Source organism: Maylandia zebra, linkage group LG8, assembly GCF_041146795.1.
Source record: "Maylandia zebra isolate NMK-2024a linkage group LG8, Mzebra_GT3a, whole genome shotgun sequence".
NCBI classification, from domain to species: Eukaryota; Metazoa; Chordata; class Actinopteri; order Cichliformes; family Cichlidae; genus Maylandia; species Maylandia zebra.
This window is the reverse complement of record NC_135174.1, coordinates 12775543-12795153: the sequence shown is the minus strand read 5'-3', so window position 1 is coordinate 12795153 and position 19611 is coordinate 12775543. Positions and strand designations below refer to the sequence as shown.

The 19611-nt window shown below is 40.5% G+C and overlaps 1 protein-coding gene across 3 annotated transcripts; it reads left to right on the top strand.

The window, feature by feature from the left end:
* The first annotated feature begins 70 nt into the window (after positions 1 to 70).
* On the top strand, positions 71 to 19269 carry wdr90 (WD repeat domain 90). Of its 3 annotated transcripts, none has more exons than XM_004562475.4 (43): positions 71 to 380; positions 523 to 614; positions 765 to 941; positions 1045 to 1183; positions 1527 to 1697; positions 1980 to 2106; positions 2441 to 2508; positions 2770 to 2843; positions 3439 to 3639; positions 3801 to 3863; positions 3953 to 4021; positions 4112 to 4222; positions 4317 to 4462; positions 4565 to 4622; positions 4851 to 4969; positions 5504 to 5665; positions 5768 to 5898; positions 6054 to 6170; positions 6678 to 6913; positions 7010 to 7146; positions 7227 to 7357; positions 7851 to 7981; positions 8084 to 8245; positions 8494 to 8622; positions 9877 to 10010; positions 10094 to 10128; positions 10252 to 10368; positions 10621 to 10755; positions 10894 to 10976; positions 11049 to 11151; positions 11407 to 11528; positions 12339 to 12492; positions 12639 to 12829; positions 13006 to 13174; positions 13333 to 13456; positions 14522 to 14693; positions 15790 to 15912; positions 16101 to 16269; positions 16479 to 16609; positions 17291 to 17434; positions 18416 to 18532; positions 18678 to 18762; positions 18905 to 19269. In XM_004562475.4, the coding sequence occupies exons 1-43, from the start codon at positions 368 to 370 to the stop codon at positions 19060 to 19062; spliced, it is 5430 nt and encodes a 1809-aa protein (XP_004562532.3). In that variant the 5' UTR covers positions 71 to 367; the 3' UTR covers positions 19063 to 19269. The 3 variants fall into 3 exon arrangements, with proteins under 3 accessions (XP_004562532.3, XP_004562531.3, XP_004562530.3); XM_004562474.4 differs by having other exon boundaries at positions 10621 to 10773; XM_004562473.4 differs by having other exon boundaries at positions 10621 to 10788.
* The last annotated feature ends 342 nt before the right edge of the window (positions 19270 to 19611 follow it).

Genomic DNA, 19611 nt, shown 5'->3' with positions numbered 1-19611 from the left:
AAAGGGGGATCACATGTGCATACTGCCATGTGAAACCGAGGGAAGAAGAAGAAGAAGGAAGCAACCCGCTAGTAAGCGTCATGACGTCATGGCCGTCGTGCTGTCGTTGGCAACGGCGGAGGCTGGAGCGGGAAGCAAATAACAGCTTTGATATGTATCAAATGTTGAACGAGCTGCTGTTTACACGGTACCGGGAAAACTGGAAAACCCCGCATCTTATGATGTGAACAATAAAAGGTTATGTTTGGCTTTGAGCTCCGGAGAAGGCAGAAGGAACTTTCCCGGTTATTTAGTTAACTGTCTGCTTGCTAGCTAACTTCCAGACTGGGATATCAACAGGTGGATTTTCTGTTTGCTGCATTTATCAATGGCCTACAAAGGTAAAGTGCACTTTAAAGGTTTGAATGAAATCCATATAAAATACAACAACGAAGACCGAGAGACAGAAACCCTGATTTTAAACGAGAGTCAAACGTTGTTAATAACTAGTTAAACCTAACTCCAGCTTTTCTAATTGTGCAGATTGGCAGCATCCCTACGTTAACATATTCAAATATGTCCGAGTAGAAGAGTGGAAGAGGTCGGCAAAAGAGGGGGATGTGTCAGCATACACGGTAACTTTGTACACACTACACTTGCCTGAATTACCCTTATGAAATCAGTAAAGACTAGTTTGTCTCCTCACACAGGTTGAGGATTAGTTTTTCTAAAGATAAATAGAATTTTAATTGTTTGAATGTTTTGTCCAACATTGCGTCTCTCAGGATAAGACACTGAAGTGTCCGGTGTTCAGGATCAGGGGCCCTGTTCCTGCCAACAGCTTCATCCTGCTTCCCAAAAACAGCAGCCAGTCCCTGGGGCTGACAGGACGCTTCTTCTACCTCCTCTTCAGGCCGACCCCCGGCAAATACTTTGTGGTCCACCTAGATGTCGCTGCAGGGGTATCATCCCTTATTTGGCTGCATGATCCATTGTGCATATCATTCATTTTTGCTCAGAGAAATCAAGACTGCGTTCCCTCTTTCTCTGTGCTGTGTTTTATAGGAGGGTCAGGTTGTCCGTATCTCCTTTTCCAACACGTTCAAAGAGTTCAAGTCCACAGCTACATGGCTTCAGTTTCCTTTCCTGTGTGGAGCTGCAAAGGATTCAGTTTATGAAAACACAGCTAAATCTGCAAGACGGGGTAAAAACTATTCACACTCACGCTGCCTGGTATACTTAAGCCATTTCCAGTAATTGCACAGATTGTATAAGAAGGATCTAAAAAGTGAAGCTAATGCAGAAATGCCTAAAATCAGCATTATTTCTAAGGGCTGACTTAGAGGAGTGTCAGTTTGGTTTCATAAAGAAGCCCCATCTCTGCTTTTGTATTGAAGTCTATGAGAAAACAACCCTACTGCTTATTTGAGCTATGCCCTCAGACGCTTTTTTAATGAGCTTGTGGACTCTTAGAAATCCTATAAAAGTATTATTTAATACAGAGGGACTGTTACTTTGTAAAAATCACACATTTTTATTTGATATAGGTTTGGTGGGTCCAGCTCCTACATCAGTGCGCTGGACGTGTCTGATGCTGGACCTGCAGCTCACGCTTTCTGACTACCTCAGCCGCTCCTACAGTCACCTGAAGAATATCAAGTTATGTGCCAACATGACAGTGAAAAACATGTTTACCAGTGACTTACTGCTAGACCCAGGTGAGGGCAAAACTTTCAAACAATGGACGTCTTACTGTACATGTATATATTTTATATGTGCAGTTAGTTGTTTAACTGCTGTTTTTCGTTTAAAATGGCCAGATCAAGTTATGAAAAAGAAAACTGGACAGTGTTTTTCTGTGTCTCTGAACAGAAAACTGCAAAACCAGTCAATTCAACGAGCAAAGATGATGAAATACAGCTGCACACAGACACACATGTTGAAGCTTTTAAAATCTTTAACCCAGTCATTGCTTATTCATTGTTATTATCTTTTAACAGGAGTTTCCTTCAGTCAAGCTAAGTTAATGGGTCTGACCTCGTCTCAGGGAACAGGTGCCATACCCAGAGAGATGTCATTTCCTGTGCCCAAGGGAGGCTCCTGGCATGATCTGTATGATTACATCAGGTACAGCTATAGATATTCAGTTTAAAGCAAAGTCCAGAAAAAACACTTTTCTTGATACAAAAACTGAAATTTTGGTGCAAAGTGGTAAAGATTAGTCTCATAGCCACGCTGAATATTTGTAATCCATATCAACAACTTCTTTGTTTGCAAAGTCATTTAGGCTCTCAATATGTGGACATGTACTTGAATACTGTCTTAAGGGTGGATTTTTCCTTTTGTGATGATTTTAGAAATATTTACACCTATCTGCAGCCTAAATTGTTATTGATTTAATACAGATGTTATCTGCCTTTACCACTGCTACAAAGTCATTCAACTTTTCCTAACCCAACAGGTTTCCCTCTGAAGGTACAAAGTTACCGTTTGACTCCATTCAGAATGGCAGTCCACAGTCAGAGCATCGTAAGTAATGAAAAGGACACTCGTCACCAAATATACTGAAGAAAGAGCTCGCCTCACCTCAAAACACAATTATGCTTAAATCGGTTCTTTCTTTCTGGTGTTCAATTAAGTCTTAACTCAAAGAAAATGAAACTACTGGCTCAATATTACATGCCTGATTCATGGGATGTGGAATCTGAGGTGCTTGTGTTCATCAAGGTAATAATACCAGTAGTAATGTATCGTAGATGACTGGTTTCCATTTTCCATTGTATTCTCCAGGGTCTACTCCCAGCCTCAGCAAACCAGTTCAAGATCGTGTGTCCCTCATCCACCAGATCACCAACCCAAAATTAGTAAGACTGATAACATTTAGCACATTTTTCCTTCCATGGTGAATAGTACGGTATAGATACTTTTACCTGGATAAATAAAGGAATATGTATCTTTGAGATTAAGAATCCTTTTTTAAAGAGAGACCAGGCCAGGAGAACGGCATAAATTACAATAAATATTACATTGAACATGTGAAGAAAAGAGATACAGCTGACATTCAGTACAGGCAAACATCTGAATCATGTGCAGTAACAGGTCACTACATGAGCAACATCAAAACCAGTCACTCTGACCAAATGAACTGTTTTCTCACCCTTTAAAACAGATTTAAACTCCTGCATTGTAACCAGATGTAACCAGACCACTTTTAAAAGCCCCTTTTTCCTCATTTCTCACTTTAGACGGTCATTAGTAAAAATACTTTGAGAGCGTTTGCTGTACTGGTTGTCATTTTTACACATACAGTATAGACACACAAATAAGAAGAAATTGGTCCAAGCAGAGAGAACTTTCAATTGGACCAGTTTTCACTCCAAGTATATAATTAGGTGGAGGCTTATGATTTTTTTTTTTTTTTAAGCGTACATCTTTCTATATATGTTATTTTCTTCTTAGCTATCAAGAAATAACACCCCTGTGGTGGCCAGCATACCTGAGCTGGGTGTAGTCTCCACTCACCAGAATGATCTGTTGGCATCCTCCGGTTCACACAAACTCGCGTCCAGGCCGCCTTCTGAGGCTGATGATGGTGGAGTTCATGTGTATGTGCACGCTGAGGAAGGCCTGAGCAAACGTGGGGAAGAAAGTGAAGATGAGGTGATGCTTCAGTCCTCCTATTAAAATAAATGTCCAAGCTTAGGATGCCCTGTTATATAGCACATTCTATTCTTTGTACATTCTGCTGTATTTGTCCTTCAGTGCTCTTTGTACAGTTGTGTGTGAGCTTGAGAAAACCTGTCGACCTTGTTATGTTACAGTTTGTGTGCACTCCTGTTCCACGGCCTATGCGTCTGTCACTGTCCAGAGAAGCCAAACAGCAGGTAAAAGGGTGGAGATTGAAACGAAAACAGCCGCCAGGACGTGGTTTGTTTCTAAAATCTTAGCATTTTTTTTCTGCTCTTTCTTTTAGAAGCTGCTCCCAGATCCGATTCTCAGGCTCAATCGAATCATCGGCTTTGGAGGAGCTACTTTTAAATGTGTATGGTTCTCTGGAATTAAACCCCTAAATAAAACGCATAACCATCAATCCTGAAAAAAATTTTAATAACTGCACTTCATTGCACCGTAGGCCCTGTTGTCCAAATCTGGCGATGAAGTGGTGTATCCGTGCCATGCAATTATCGTCTCTATGAAGATATCCTCTAACCAGCAGAGATTCTTCATCGGCCACACCGATAAAGTAAATGAGATCCGGTGTCCTGCTCCAACTCAGCAATGTGAAACATCCAAAATAAGATACTTAAAATTCAATATTACACTTGGTGTCTTTGTAGGTGTCTGCGCTGGCTTTTAATGGTAACACAACCCTCCTGGCCTCAGCGCAAACTGGCAACAACAGTGTAGTTCGGGTGTGGAACTATCACAAAGCAAACTGTGTGGCCATGTTCAGGACTCATGCACATTCGTTATCCTGTCTTAGGTAACCGACTGCAATCACACAGAACAATAACGTGTAAGTTTGTTAAAAACCTTGTTTTGTTAAATTAGATTTTTCTTCTATTCATCTCTTCCTATTTTGAAGCTTCTCCTACGGCGGTGGCATTCTCTGTGGAGTTGGTAAAGATAAGCACAATAAAACAGTGAGTTCCATTCATTCAAATCTTATGAAAATCCATGTATGAAAAGAATTATCTCTAGATGTAGAGTCACAGAGGTCGTTAGATCAAGATGAAACAATTCTAAGAAGCTTTTAATAATATTAACCCAAACTGACCCACTTTATTTTTATCAGGCTATAAATGGCTCTTCTTGTTGGAGTCTGATTCTGCAAAGCTGTCGGGTGATTGCGTCTGTGTGTTATTTCACAGATGGTTGTGGTGTGGAACACTCTGAATGTTAGCAAAGGTGGAGAGGTGTCCATCTTGGCCAAAACGCACACAGATGTGGACATTCACACCATGAAGGTCGCCTTCTTTGACGATACAAGGTACCTCCGTACTGCATATGTGTGTTTTACCATTTGCACTTGTGTAAATGTTAAATCACACATTCTACCATACTGTATAGCATCATGTTATTAGTCTGCAACGAATGGATTGTCACTCTCTCAGCTGTTGGAAGCTTTGAGGACACTGTCCTCTGAAGGTTGATCAGTTTGATCTCTAGTGCTGACATCATGTGGATCTTGTGAAGCTCTTCATAAACTGCAAACAGGTGAAGGTTTATCAGATTTAAATGCAGGCATGCAAAGAGTCACACTGCAAACAGTGTTGTGGGGATTGTGAGGAAGAGCCCAAGAATGAAGACTTCATTGTGGAGTGAGATATTCCGCAAAGACAGTTTCAACCAATCGACTCATCATTTATAACAATTCAACCTCAGATGAACAACAGTACACTCTGCCATTAATTATTTATTAAAAACAAATAAAAATGCAGAAGCAATGTGTGAAAAATTAAGTGTATCGCACTGTAGTTGAGAATGGAGACAATGGGAAAATCTGCATGTGTGCTGCTTTTAGGATGGTGTCATGCGGTCGGGGAAATATTCGTCTGTGGCGAGTGCGGAATGGCACACTGCGTTCCTGTCCAGTCAACCTGGATGAATACCAAACACTGGATTTCACAGATGTGGCCTTTGAGGAGGGAAACTTTGATGAGCAGCATCTTGATGATCGAACACTGTGAGCGAGCAAATCAGCACGCGGGTTTTCTTAACTTCAGGAGAAGTGTGAAACGAATCTGACTCCACTGAACATGTTCGCTCTGTAACTTCTTCCCCATAGATACGCCAGCACTCGGAGTGGGCATATCTTTGAAATAGACTACAGCAGCGTTGTTATTAAAAACGTGAGGAGGCTGTTACCTGCACAGACGCAACATGCTGACCGCAGAGAGAAATGGACTTTTAATACAGGTGGGTTGTTAGAATTCACAGTCGTGATTCTCTTCAGGTGACATTATCTAAACTTAACTTGTCTTCAATTTAACATTTGATAATTTACATGATTAACCCCCACCTGAAAAAATAAGTCAAACGACCATAATGTGACTGTGTTCGTCCCATCCCAGGTCCAGGCATTGCTATCAACAGCATCAGTGTGTCCTCATCATTCTGCGCCACAGGCTCTGAAGATGGCTTCCTGCGGCTCTGGCCCTTTGATTTTTCTACAGTCTTCCTGGAAGCTGGTAGGCGCAGTCATGAGATGGCCTAACATTCACCTGTAGCTAACAGTTACCAGAGGCAGTGATTTAATCTTTAGGTGATGAATATTTAGAGCTTTGATGGGTAAGATTTATTTATGTTTTTGTTTCTCAGACCTTTCTGATTTAACTAATGTTATAGACACACATTAGATAACTGAATTAAAACATTCTCACTACTTTGATGACATTGTAGATGGATGGATGAGGTTGAGCTAAGCTTTAAGTGTACTCTCTGTTTTAGTGGTGTTTAAATTAAGAGTATGAGCAGTATTTGCCTGATATGAGAAATCTGTGAACTCGATACACTCACTTTCCGTCTTCAGGAGTTTCGGTGTATGAGCGGATTTGAATTTGAAGCAGCCACCTCTACAGGCTCTCCATCAAGGAGTACAGCAGCTATGGCATTTTCTGCTGTTAGTGTGGCTAACTGTTGGTGATCCTGGGCTGTTTAAAAATAGCTGGCTATGTACATTATTTGTATTTTTCCAGAGCACGAGGGACCTGTGAGCACGGCGCTAATCTCATTTGATAGCCTTCGCGTCCTAGCTGCCACCTCTACTGGTAACCTGGGCTTCCTTGATGTGAGCAGCCGTGGTTACAACACACTGATGAGGTCACATACAGACACTGTGCTCGGCTTCAGCGTCGACGGCATTCATCGGCATCTCACAACAGCTTCTTCTGATGGCACAGTGCGAATCTGGAATATGGATTCCCTCCACCAGGTCTAACTAAAAAAGAAAACAAGTATACAGAAACTGTCCCCATTACCAGTAGCACATTTATTGATCAGAGCGATGTTTCTCTTGTCTTGTGTTCAGCTGTATGATTTTGTATCTGAAGACAGCCCCTGCTCAGTAGCCTTCCATCCGGGGGAGCAGATCTTCTCCTGTGGTTTCAGCTCTGGCATGGTCAGAGTCTTTGCAATCTCCAGTGCCAAGCTGCTGGCGGATCATAAGTACGTTTTAACTAGCCCGGAGTCGGCACCGGTGGCAGTGAAGAAGCTTTTTCCATTTATATGTATTTATTTTTACACAGGCAGCACAGAGGTGAAGTGGTGGGTCTTGCCTTTTCTCCAGACGGCGAGTTCATGTACAGCGCCGACTCACAGGGGTCTCTGGCACTTTATAATTCCTCTGAGGAAGAGCACAGTGTCATCAAAGTTGTGTGTATGTATACAAACAACCACTTCAAGTTATTCTTAGTACACCATATGTTACCCATAAGTAGAACTTTTCTGCAGACACAGCATCAAATGGGAATAACTCACTGTGCCATAACATGTACTGTTTAATTTTAAAAGCCTATAAGATAACACGTAAACCAGACTTTTAGTTTGGTTATTAGTTTTAGAAAAAGTGTAGTTAAACTGGACTCTTATGTCTATCTACCCTCTGCTGCAGGCTGCTGCAGAGCCACATGTTGGATTTATCTGCCCACAAAGCTTAAAAGCTGTTATTCTTTTCTTTTCCTTTGGATTAGTTTTTTCTCCAACGTTTGTTTTATTGCAACAAAAGTGCTGATTTTCATTCATTGCACTTCTACTAGGAACAACTGTGTTATGTAGATAATGTTTTTTATTTGGTTGAACATGGTCAATTACTTACACTATTTTAAATTACAAATATAAGCTGGCTTGACACTCTATACCTTTTCGGTTAGGTAATGTGGTGGCTCGAGGCACTGAGCGCGCTCCAGACGCGCTCACAGTAAGCAGCGACAGTCGCTGCCTGGCTTTTGTCGGTCCCTCAGAGTACACTGTCACCGTTGCTGACGCACGGACTCTTGATGAGGTCAACTCTCACACCGTACAATCTGCACTTTTCACTTTGAGCATTAGAGTCTGGGTTCTTCTGTCTTACCCTGTCCACACTGACACATAACTTCTTTTGTAGCTGCTACATGTAGATGTGAGTATTTTGGATGTAGAGAGTCCCCGTCTGGATTCTGCCCTGAAGGTCTGCTTCCCTCCGGCCTCCACCAAACACTTGTTGGTTGCCACATCTGGTAACAAGATCCTCTGGGTTTGCACCAAGACAGGCCGCCTCCTCCGAGAGGTAACTGTTCACAACAGCTTTGTTGTAAAATCCATGAATTACTTGTTGAGTGGTTCCAAGACTATTTGCTTAAGACAGAAACATGGGAGATGCCTGGGGTTGGTTTTCTCTTTAGAGATATATGGTGCTACAAGACAAGAAGCTTAGAAGTTTGTCATAATATAGTAACTAAGATATTATTGTATCGTTTTATGAACACAGTTTGTATCTCTTTGTTTCTGAGTGTTGTTTTTCGGTTTTTCTGACAGCTGTCTAAAGTGCACAAACACTACTGCTCGTCCCTGGCTGTGAGTGACGATGGTCGTTTCCTGCTGACAGCCGGACACAACGCTGTGAAAGTGTGGGATTATAACATGCAGCTTGATATTAACTCACAGGTAGTCAACAAAAGAGTAACTTAGACTCTTTAGAACAAATATTATCAACTAAAGTACTTGGTAAAACTTTACAATACAGCTCATGACAAAGGGTGTAATTTTAATATGATTATATATAATAATGATGAATACAATTACATGGAATTTAAATGTATTTTATTTCAAATTACATTATAATTTTTACCTAAAAAGTGCTTAAAGGTAGACACACCAGAATTAGAGGATAACAAGCCAGGTTTTTATAGAAAGCAAGAAAATAATTAGAATGTAGGTGCATTTTAAATTGTATACACACCATACTTTTGTGTGTGTCACATCAAGGAGTGGATTACTTGTGCCTTTATTTCACCAATATAAATGTGATAAGGACTGTTCTCACTTAGAAATGGAAAGAAAGAAAATAATAGCATCAACATTTGCATCACCGTGTGACCTTATAGTGATGGAGCCAAGTCTGACTTATTTATTTTCTTTCACAATCACTGTTCAAATGTAAATTTCAAAAGTAAAACACCTTGAAATTAGGAAAGTTTAAACCCCGCCATCATATGGCCCGCGGCCCTGAAAAGTACACTGTTGTACTTGTAAAACTGTAAAATATGGGGTTTTTTTCTAAAATTATCAAGAAATTATGTAGTGCTTAAAGTTGCTTACAGCATAACTTGTTTGGCCTTTTTTGAAATTACTTACAGTAATTTTGTTTTGTGTGTGTGTGTGTGTGTGTGTGTGTGTGTGTGTGTGTGTGTGTGTGTGTGTGTGTGTGTGTGTGTGTGTGTGTGTGTGTGTGTGTGTAAAAACCTGACTTGTTATTCCCTTATTCTCGTGTATCTATCTTTAAGTGTATGCTGTACTTTCAAACTAAGGTACATTGATTTACCATTTGATAAAAAGGAAATGATCCCTTAGACATGGACTGTATTATAAAGTATTACTAAATGTTTGATAAAGTCGTGCTTGCTGCCTTATTTTACAAGTACGGGTGACATAATCATACATGTTGAAAAAGTCTAAAGAAGGCTTATTATGTCAGTGTTTTAATGGATTCTAAAAGATTTTATTGTAATGGATCATATTATTTCATACAATTGTCTGATTGTAGTTATAGTTTTGCAAGTATTGAGTGGCTACAGGTCACATTGCACTAATTTTGATGAGGATTGTAGAAATTATGTCAGCTGTAGAGAACAGACAGTAGTAGGAGGCTGATGTTTTAGGAGTTAATGTTGTGAAGTTAAATGTGTTCATTTCTACCAGATGTTCATAGGCCACAGTCATCCTATTCGGCAGCTTAGCTTCACCCCTGACCAACTGGGAGTGATCTCAGTCGGGGACGCCATTTTTCTTTGGGACTTCCTGGCAAATCCTGTAAACTCTACAGCTCACAGTTGGTAATAATCACTCTTGAGTCTTCTTAACAAATGTTTATAACCTATATTGGTTCATATTTATTTGTCTCTGTCTTCACTCACAGCTCACCTTTCAAAATAAGCTACGCTCCGAAACCAGGTGACATATTTAGTTTGCTCCAGTTCAGTCTTGCTTTAATGATGCAAAATGCATCTCATTCTTTTGCTTTTACCAATTTGAAATAAATAGTTGGTCTTGCAATTTTATATAACAACTTAACAGACACTGAAGTTGATGATATACAATTGTCCAACGGTATGCCTCGAAAGACAGCGCCGCTCCCCTCCTCACCACCACCACGACTGGACATCAGCAGCATTGACCGGGTTGGCCACCGAGGTAAATTTGTGTTTTGTTCGTCTGCTTCCGCTTGTAGTTCCTGTCTGTGGTGGACTGTATGATTAGCTGATCAGTCTGGGACTTTGTGCACAGTCTTATACTGATAGTTTGCTCTGAGAAACTGATAATCAATCTGCTTGTAGATTTTAAGTTGTTAGAGTTATTGCCATTGATAATTTTTGTCATATAATCTGTAAATTTAATACAGTCAAGTTTGCTTTTAAAGCAACAGTTTTTTTCTGTCTCACTCAGATTTGGGGTCCTTGTTTTCTTGTGACACCCCAGCAAAGACAATCCCAACTGCATCAGCACCAGAGACTGGTTCAGGTCTTTCCTCTGATCCCAGACCTGCTGTCTCCTTCCTCAAAGTGACAGATCTGATCAACGGTTCTCCCCTAAATAGCAGTTATATGGACACTTGTAAATGCAATGTTTTGGGGGGTTTTGGTATTATATTGCTGTTGTTTAGCTTTCTCATTTTTTTGTTTGTTTTGTTTTTTAAATTGGTGCCATTTTGCCTTTCAGCTGAGTTGAAACAAAAGAAGCCAGTACGTCCAGACTGTTACAAGCACTTTATCCCACGTTTCAAGACATCATCACTTGATCAGGTAAACAGACACTGCAGCCACAATATGCTTCTTTAGATTTGCTGTCCTGTCTTATTTTCTTCTCTCTTCTAGTCTGTTGTAGCTCCAGAAGCACAAGAAGAAGGCATAAGGCTCAAAGCAGTGATTGGCTACAATGGCAATGGGCGTGGCAACATGGTGTGGAGCCCCGACCAAGGTTAAGATGATATTCTGAAAGAAAAACATAAAAGTAAAACTGAAAATATTGTGTGACATCAGAGTTATGGTATGAACTTAAGCTTGATCAAACAAATAAAAGTAACCTAAAGCACACTGGCTACTACTATTGAAACTTGAGTAAAAATCCAACTTTCAAATCAAATGCACGAAACACTTTTCTACTCATAGCAGCTTTTAAAACGAGCCACCTAGTATAGCATTGCTTAAACCCAGCAGTTATTTTCCGTTGCAGGTTTATTTGCATACTCTTGCGGATGTGTGGTGGTCGTGGAGGATCTTCATACAGGAAGTCAGAGACACTTGCAGGGCCACAGAGAAGAGATCTCGTGCCTTGCGGTTACAAATGATGCACAGGTAAAAAAAATTTAGTTCGAAACTCAGTACTCAAACTCTACAGGTATGTTATCTGAAATATTATCTGATATGAAATGACTGGTGGAGCATCAGGTGTGGTCTGCTATGATCAAGGTACAAAATAACCACATTTTTTAGTTGTGTGCTGAAACCAAACACTCCTGGTCATTATGAAAAGGCTTCTCTAATAAAATCAAAGAGAAACGAGAGGGAAAGTGACCACAGCCAAATAGTGATTGATAATTATATTTAATTAAAATGAATGCACATATAGGGAACTAGAGTTGTATTATATGAAAAGTTTCTAGAAGATTACACTTCTTTGCTTTGTATCCAAGAAGGCAACTGTTGTTTGGCCTGACAAAAGCAAGAGGAACCTGGGAACCCTGCAGTCATTGAGTCGACCATGAACTCCTCTATTTATCAAAGTATTCTAGGGTAAAATGTGGGGACAGCAGCTACAGCCTGGCTGAAATGATCCCAAGCACAGCAGCAAATCTACGACAGAATGACTGAAAAAGAAAGCAATCAGAGCGTCACAATAGCACAGTCAAAGTCCAGACCTCAACCTGACCTCAAGCAAGACCGTTTGGAGAGCTGTGCACAAACAAATGCCCACAAACCTCAATCAACTGAAGCAATGTTGTAAAGTAAAGTAGGTCAAAATTCCTCCACAACAATGTGACAGTCATTTTTTGTTGTGTTTTTCCGAGAGTGTAATGCTTTCATCACAGAGAGCTATATGATGTAACTGTCAGCAATATGAATCAACTGTGTATTGGGTTGTTTGTGTCTTTATTTCATTCTCAGACTATAGCATCAGCTGGTGGCACTAACTCCAGCAGGAGCCTTATCTCCATTTGGGACGTCCAGAGTGGAACATGTCGTCGCAGTGTCTCCTACCACAGCGGCGCCGTCCAGTGTCTTGCGTTTTCCAGGGATGATTGTTTCTTTCTCTCTGTTGGTCAGTGTCGTATCCGATTGCAGTTGAACTTTTCTTTTCTTTGTGTTTGTTCCGTATTATACTTGATAAAGTAGCTGACAGCAATCGTCTCATCTGCTGCAAATCGTATAACTGCTACTGGCTTGTGACTCTTCACCATTACACAGGAGACTTCTCTGACCCGGAAGTGGCTCTGTGGAGCAGTAGGAACTTCCAGATGCTGTCAAGTGTAAGGGTGTCAGGACCAGTCCACGATGCTGCTTTCAGCCCATCAGCAGCCAGTCAGATGGCCTGCGTGGGCACCGATGGGGTATACTTCTGCTTTCTCCACACACAGGGCCAGGATGCAGACCTCAAGGTTAACGACCACAAAAAATCCATAAACACACACAATAAGATTTTCTTACCTGATCAGGAGTTTTGGGCCACATAATGTAGCCATCATTGAAATGTAAAAGAAATGCATTTAGTTTTGAAGTGGGTGAAGATTTTACTTTACTTACATGAAGATTGACTTTTCCTTTACCCATATAGGTCCAGAGGGTGAAAACACCAGCAGAGGTGGGTGATGTGGAGCTGACGGCTCTCTGCTACCACATGGATGACTTCCTGTTCACCGGCACAAACCGAGGACATGTTTGCACCTGGGATGTTAGAACGCAGCGCTGCTTAATGACCTGGGAAGCCGACGAAGGAGAAATTGGTACAAATAGGCAAAATCCTCCATGTGTTCATGATAGCGTGACATTTCACCACACAGGAAAAAAACACAACAGCATCACTAGTGCAGCTTAGATAGAGATATCTTGGATATACAGCTTCTGCCACTTGAAACTGAATTGATGTGTTTTCTTGGTGTAGGTGTGCTGCTGTGTCGAGGGAACCGCCTCCTCACAGGCAGCAACACCCGCTGGCTGCGACTGTGGGAGGTAGAAGCGGTTCAGAGCTTGAAGGCTGAGGAAAAGGGCAGAGGTGTGGAAGACAGGTGTGTTGCTCAATTCTGAATGATCCCTCCTGTCTCATTAGATCATCTCATTAATACAAATATACAATCCTCAGTCAGTTTACTAACGAGAATACAGGGCAAAAGGTAAATAATGTTTAACTGTTTTACTGCTTTCATCCATTGCACTGTCTGGGTGTATGTTGCAGGAGCAATAACATAATCATAGCATAGATTTACAGGTAATTCTGTATTTTTATATTTTTATATTACTGACTTGTAAATAATAGGTAGAAGAGCATAAGTCTGTGTCTGTGGTCGACTTGAGCTCTAGAAAAGAAGAGAAATGGTCTTTCATCTCTCATCCCAGAGGTCTCTTTAATTCTAGAAGAGGGGGAAAGCGTTAGGAAGAAAAGATGTTTGTCAAGTGTGTGCAAAACAACCAAGTAAAAGGTAAAAAGTTCACAGGTTATGGACAGATTTTGCCGGTTTTCCTCTGATTCAGTATTGTAAGTCAAGAGAAGAATTCTGAAGGTGTGAGCATGGTAAAATAACTCATGTGGAAATGTGCAAGTAAGAGAAACCTTGTAAATTAACCATGTTTAAAATTTAGTGTTCTTCAAGTTGCCTGACATTCGAGTTGTTTTGCACATACTTGCCATTCTCTCAGCCAGTTTGTTGTCATCATCGGATAGTCTTGAAATATTTTCCACATTTGCAGAACATTTCATGACTACTTCTCCTTCACTGTGGGCCAACTCATTCCCCCCTTTTCACTTTAGGTCTGTTTTCTATCCTTTGTCTTCATAAAAATAAGTTATCTGGGCAGTTGTCTTAAAATGTGCTTAATAAAATGGTTGTCATTGGCTGTCTGTCTCTAACAGTGAGCAGTGTTATTTGTGTTATGAATAAGAACAAAAAATGAGAAACAGTATTTATGCAGATTTCTTTTTCACTTCGTGGTTCACTTATAAGCTGACCTCTTTCTCTGCATAATGCTCTGTCGTGTTTTTTGAAACATTAAGAACCAGGTAAAGAATAAAACAGAGACCTGTCTCTACTTTAATGGTGGATCAGTGCTTATGAGCACCTCTGTCTGTGCTTCAGTGGGACAGCAGTGGTGTTGGCGCAAGAGATAATGCTGGATGGGGCAACAGTGAGTGCATCGTTCGATAACACAATGGACATGGGGATTGTTGGAACCACGGCAGGAACCCTCTGGTACATCAACTGGTCAGATAACAGCAACATCCGACTGGTCAGCGGCCACAAAACTAAGGTACCAGTGTGACATTTAGGAATCATTAGCTCGTGACACAGAAATAATAATGTTCTTGTGGGCTGATTGCATGTTATACCTTAAATGTGTATTAATGAATGTGACTGTTAAAATATACAACTGCACATAGCATCATTATAAAAACTGATTTGTTATAGAGCTGATGTGTCCTGTGTTGTTTACAGAAGGCTCTCTGTAATGTCGACTTGACACTCTTTTCCTTTTTCATTTAGAAAATGTTTCTTTATATTTGTATAGCTGCAGGTATAATCAATCCAAGCTGCTGATTTTACCCCTCACAGATCCAGTCCATGTATGATAAGAATCGAAAGTGCTTCAAGCTCAGATGTTGAAGACTATTAATCATTTCCTCTTCATTTCAAATAAATTAGCCCACCATTATCTCTTTTATACTCAGCAGAAAACCTTTCTGCCTCTCCTGCTAATAGATAGAGTCCATAATCCTGTTTGAACAGGGAAAAATGATAAAGAAATAACAGACCTCAACAAAATTAACACTTAAATGATTATAAAGCATTAGAGACTTGGAGATTCTGGTAGTTCTAAGACAAAAGCATAAAAATGACTCCCTGGAGTTCAGAGGAACGGAAAATATAAAATTATTAAGGGTTTAATGATTAGTTAATTGGCTTCTTTATGAAATTCAAAGGCTGCCTGTCATTAAGTAAGTGCAATCTGTCCACAGCACAAAGAGTAGACTGTGAAAAGCCTGACATTATCAGATCAGTTTTTATTAAATGCTTCTTTTTTGACATTGCTTTTGGTTATTCACGTTCAGTTTACATATTGATTTGTCTGTTTATCTGACCTCCCACAGCTGTTTTCTTGTTTATTTTTTGGTCTTTCTATAAGCCTTTTTTCTCTCTTAAGAGAGATGCACAGCAGGCATTAATCACAATAATAATCTGCGCCTGATACAACAGAATGGGCTGTTGTGAAAAAATATGCAGAACCTGTAGCAAGAAAATGCCAGAAATGTCTTAATAAGATCTCTGAGGATGCTGTGTTTGCTTGTTGAATGTTATCTTCAGGCTAGAGAAAACACTTGCGTCTCTGTGTGTTCTCTGCTCTCCAGGTGAATGACGTAGCGTTTAGCTTTGACGAGAGCCACTTTGCCACCTGCAGCGAGGACGGCAGCGTGAGGGTGTGGTCAACCTCGAGCTATGAGCTGGTGGTGCAGTTCCAGGTGCTCAACCAGGTGAGTGAGTACACTCAAAGGGGATTTTGCCACAAGAATCATGTTGGATAGTTTCTACACCAACTGAAAGCATCAAAGCAAAACTGTAATGAACACATTGGCATCGATGCTAATCTCAGTAATATCACAGAATTATTGAAGCTGAAAATTAATAAGCAGCTCATGCATTTGTTTCATGTCTTCATCAGGCTTGTGACTGTGTGTGCTGGAGCCCTTTTTCCAGTGCAGACAGCACGTACGTGGCTGGGGGATACAGTGACGGGACTGTAAGGATCTTTCGGCTCGCCTCAACAGAGATGGAGATGAAGCTGCATCCCCATCACGTGGCTATCTCTGCCATCCAGTACTCAGCTAATGGTGAGAGAGGAGAGCTGAATGTAGTGTATTTACATTTTATCTGCTTTGCAGGAATAAGAGTGTGATAATATATTTCAGCTACGTCACTTTGTTCAGTGAAAATACTCACAGGAAGGACTTGCTCTTTTGTGCATTACTGTTCTGGAAGTAAAATTTAATGTTTCATCCAGTTGTAGCTTTGGAACTTTTTTTTGTCCCCCACTGTACAGGTCATGTGATCCTTTCAGCTGGGAAGAATGGTCTGGTAGCCGTCAGCAGCCCGGTAAATGGAGCAACTATTCGAGTCATAAAGGACCACAAAGGAGCGATGATCACCACAATCCAGTGTGTGATTGAACAGGTCAGCTCTCTGAAGTCAGAACAACAGAAACCGTGGCAGATGTTGGAAACCAACCACAAGAGATTAAGCAATATATATGAAAATGATATATAAACAACCTGCAGCTGAGGTCGTTTCGATAGAATCAGTCACAGAATCAAAACAGTGTTCTGAATCATTCCTTTTTGGATATTTTCATCCTTAAGTTTAAAGTTCTGCAGAGACTCACATGTTGCTCATAGACCCCACAGCACACGTTCTCACACCTGCGCGACACTGATGTAGGTACAACGTGCAGGCAGGACACATAACCCACACACTTTCTTTAATTACCTGCACTGTTGACACCTAACTGGGCCTAACTGGACATCACATAGACTGTGCTAAAGCGAAGTCTGATTCATTTGGGTATGTGCATTGTCACTCCTCTGGGTAATGTCTGCAAATCCCACTGCATGTGTGAAAATGAAGCTGAAGATGTAAATGTGAACTGGTAATAAACTCTATGGTCAGTATTAATCAGTGAGAGAAACACTAAAATTCCTCAGTGAACCCTGCTTCTTATACACAGAAATATATTAGCTAGAGTTAATGATCCTGTGTGAAACTATTTAAAAGCAAGACGTCTAACTTTAGTGATACTTAAAACCATTTTTCTTTCATCAGTACCTTTCTGACACTGTTTTATCTTCTCGACCCCAGTGTGAAAATTTTGGGCTGGAAGGAAATGACCTGTGGTTGGCCACGAGCGCTGACAGGCGCGTCAGTGTGTGGGCTGCCGACTGGATGAAGGACAAGTGTAATCTGCTAGACTGGCTGTCATTTCCTGCTCCCGCCCATTTCACGGTACAATCGGTATTTTAAGTAACAGTGCATAGTAATGAGTTGAAATGTCACTTCAATGGCTTTTTGTTTTGTTTGGGGGTTTTTGGTTTTTTTGGGGGGGATGTCAAGTTTCTGATGCAGCTAATATATGAAGTAAATTTTTGATAAGTGCATAAATAGAAACTGCTGCTACAGCTGGACTGGCATAAACAGGGTCACACAGAACTATATAGAACTCTATATTGGCTTGCAGTGTCTGCAAAAACATTCCAACAGCATAGCGAGAGCCCTTCAACCCCAATGTAGGATTGAAGGGCTGTATTTCTTTTGCTCATCCTCATTTTACGCTTGAGCATAAATCCTACCAGCACAGGACTGAAGTACATTTAGACTTTAAATATGCACAGAGTTTTAGTGAGTAATGCACTGTAAACAAAAGATTGTGTTGCTCTGTACAGTGAAAGGGAAAAAATATTAGTTGTAACCTGTTTAAAAAAAAAAAACTGCCCTCCTACAGTAACTTGCCAGATGACACAATGATGAGCTAATAATATGCTGATGATACGAGGATGTATCTGTATGTTAAAACCAAGAAGCAGGATTCTTCTGCCCCTCCACCTCCTCTTAATGAGTACATTAAACAAAGGTAATGTACATTCAGAGCGCTTTCCAGAGGTGACTGTAAAATATGCCTCAAGAAAACAAGTTTTTTGCAGTCGAGCTTCTAATTCGGTAACCAGAGAAATGTTGGGTATGTGCTTTGCGTTACATGTGTTTCTGTCTTTAATTCTGCTCACATGGCTCTGTTTTGTTGACGAATTTAATATGCTATCAACTAGCCAACGACTGCAGATGAAAATGAGTCTGTGTGGCTACACCAGGCATATTTATATGATGAGTTTAAGTTCTCTTGTTAATTAATAAACATTTTCCATTTTAAAGAAACAGGGTTTTTTTTACCCGTCTCCATCTAATATTTTTTGTTCCTTCCATATGTTGTAGGGTGACAGCCTGCCCCCCAGCATGGCTTCCTTCTGCCCAGCAGACCACAGCCTGGTGGTTTACACCGGCTACGGAGTAGAGAAAGAGCTGTCTTTTTATAGCCTCACTAAAAAACAGGTACCACTGTACATTTTCTCTTTGCTTCACTGCATTAGTGCTTCGAATTATTCTTTTTTTTTATTATTCTTATTTTTTATGAACGTATACTAGCAAATGTTGCACACAGACAGTGTGTGAAGCCTGTTTTTATTCCTATTTGCAGATAATCAAGAAGATTTCCTTCCCCCACTGGGCCACATGCATTAGCCTGTCTTCTAAGAGTCATCTTGTAGCTGTGGGATCACATGGTAAATGCTGAGGTTTTTTTCTTTTTCATTTGTTTGCTTATATTTTAAATGTGTCACATGGTTCCAGTAAAAACATTAAAGCTGCATTGGTTGGCTTCTGGCCAGTGATGAATTATTCGCTGTGTATCTCGTGTCTTATCAGAGCGAGTGCTGAAGCTGATCAAGTCAACAAGTGGCAGGTTTCAGGACTTCTTGCAGCACAGCGACTCACTGCAGACGTGCCAGTTCTCTCCCTCTGGGACACTTCTTTTCTCTGTGGCTTATAATGAGATCCTGCTGTGGGAAGTGCGAGGCCTCTGACCTGATCTGTGCAGGCTCATTATTTTTCACCTAGGTTTTATTTTTTTATGTAACCCTACTGTTTCTTAGATCGTTCAATCAGTTGAATATTTTTGGTGGAACTGGTGTTGTTTGTGGAAGACTTGTTGAAAGATTTGTCACATAAGTTTATCGACTGAATCATTTTTTATATGTATGTTTTTGAAATATAATGTTTTTTAAATTCAAGATCTTTTGTGTGTGTCTAGTTATTTCTATATATAGAGATGTATATATTGAGAGTTTTCATACAGAGTGTATGAATGTGTGTTAGTGTAAATGAGTGATAAACAGCTCTTGGCATTTACTATTTTTCCATTGGTGTGAAAATAAAAGGCAAGTGTAAAATTACAACATGTTTTTACTAAGGCTGTGGACCAGAATGACAGGTGGACAGGTGCCCTCCTCAGAATATGTTGTACTCATTGTCCCCGCGTTCCTTCTATAAAAGGACACACACAAGTGATATTCTGTGACAAAGTCTTGAAGTCTGGCTTCCCAGTCAATGACAGTCTCACTAATTACCAATAC

Bases quoted from the DNA above. Each gene is read 5' to 3' on its own strand.
- wdr90 (XM_004562473.4), top strand. The intron at 615-764 runs GTAACTTTGTAC...TGCGTCTCTCAG, and splicing joins GGGATGTGTCAGCATACACG to GATAAGACACTGAAGTGTCC. The intron at 10,369-10,620 runs GTAAATTTGTGT...TGTCTCACTCAG, and splicing joins TGACCGGGTTGGCCACCGAG to ATTTGGGGTCCTTGTTTTCT.